Raw genomic sequence first — 459 nt, 5'->3', positions numbered from 1 at the left:
CTGTGCGTTGCAGCCTCCCAGCACAGAAGGATGTCCTACTCCAGCGAGTCGTGCGGCGTCAGCTGCCCCCAGCCCATCGCCGAGAGCTCCAACGAGCCGTGTGTGCAGCAGTGCCCCGACTCCAGAGCCCTGATCCTGCCCCCGCCGGTGGTGGTGACCATCCCGGGCCCCGTGCTCAGCACCTTCCCCCAGGAGAGCGTTGTGGGATCATCGGGCCCAGCCTTGCCGGGGCGTTCCTTCAGCTCCCGCAGCTCCCAGGGCTATGGGGGCTCCTTTGGGCTGGGAGGATCTGGGGGTTATGGGGGCCCCCTGGCCTTGGGGGGCTCCTCTGGCTATGGGGGCTCCTTTGGGTCTGGAGGTTATGGAGGTTCCCAAGGCTATGGGGGTTCCTTTGGGTTAGGGGGCTCCCGTGGTTATAGGGGCTCCTTTGGCCTGGGAGGTTATGGGGGCTATGGGGGC

General features: G+C 66.7%; 1 protein-coding gene across 1 annotated transcript; it reads left to right on the top strand.

Annotated features, from left to right (window-relative positions):
* Positions 1 to 30: 30 nt before the first annotated feature.
* Positions 31 to 456, top strand: LOC102039680 (scale keratin-like; the record flags this gene model as incomplete). The annotated part of the gene is made up of 1 exon (XM_005431608.3): positions 31 to 456. A coding segment is annotated over exon 1 (426 nt), but the record flags the coding sequence as incomplete, so codon positions are not given.
* Positions 457 to 459: the final 3 nt, after the last annotated feature.

The sequence above is a fragment of the Geospiza fortis genome, unplaced genomic scaffold (assembly GCF_000277835.1).
Source record: "Geospiza fortis unplaced genomic scaffold, GeoFor_1.0 C13071140, whole genome shotgun sequence".
Lineage (NCBI taxonomy): Eukaryota > Metazoa > Chordata > Aves > Passeriformes > Thraupidae > Geospiza > Geospiza fortis.
This window is presented reverse-complemented; position numbering and strand designations above follow the sequence as displayed.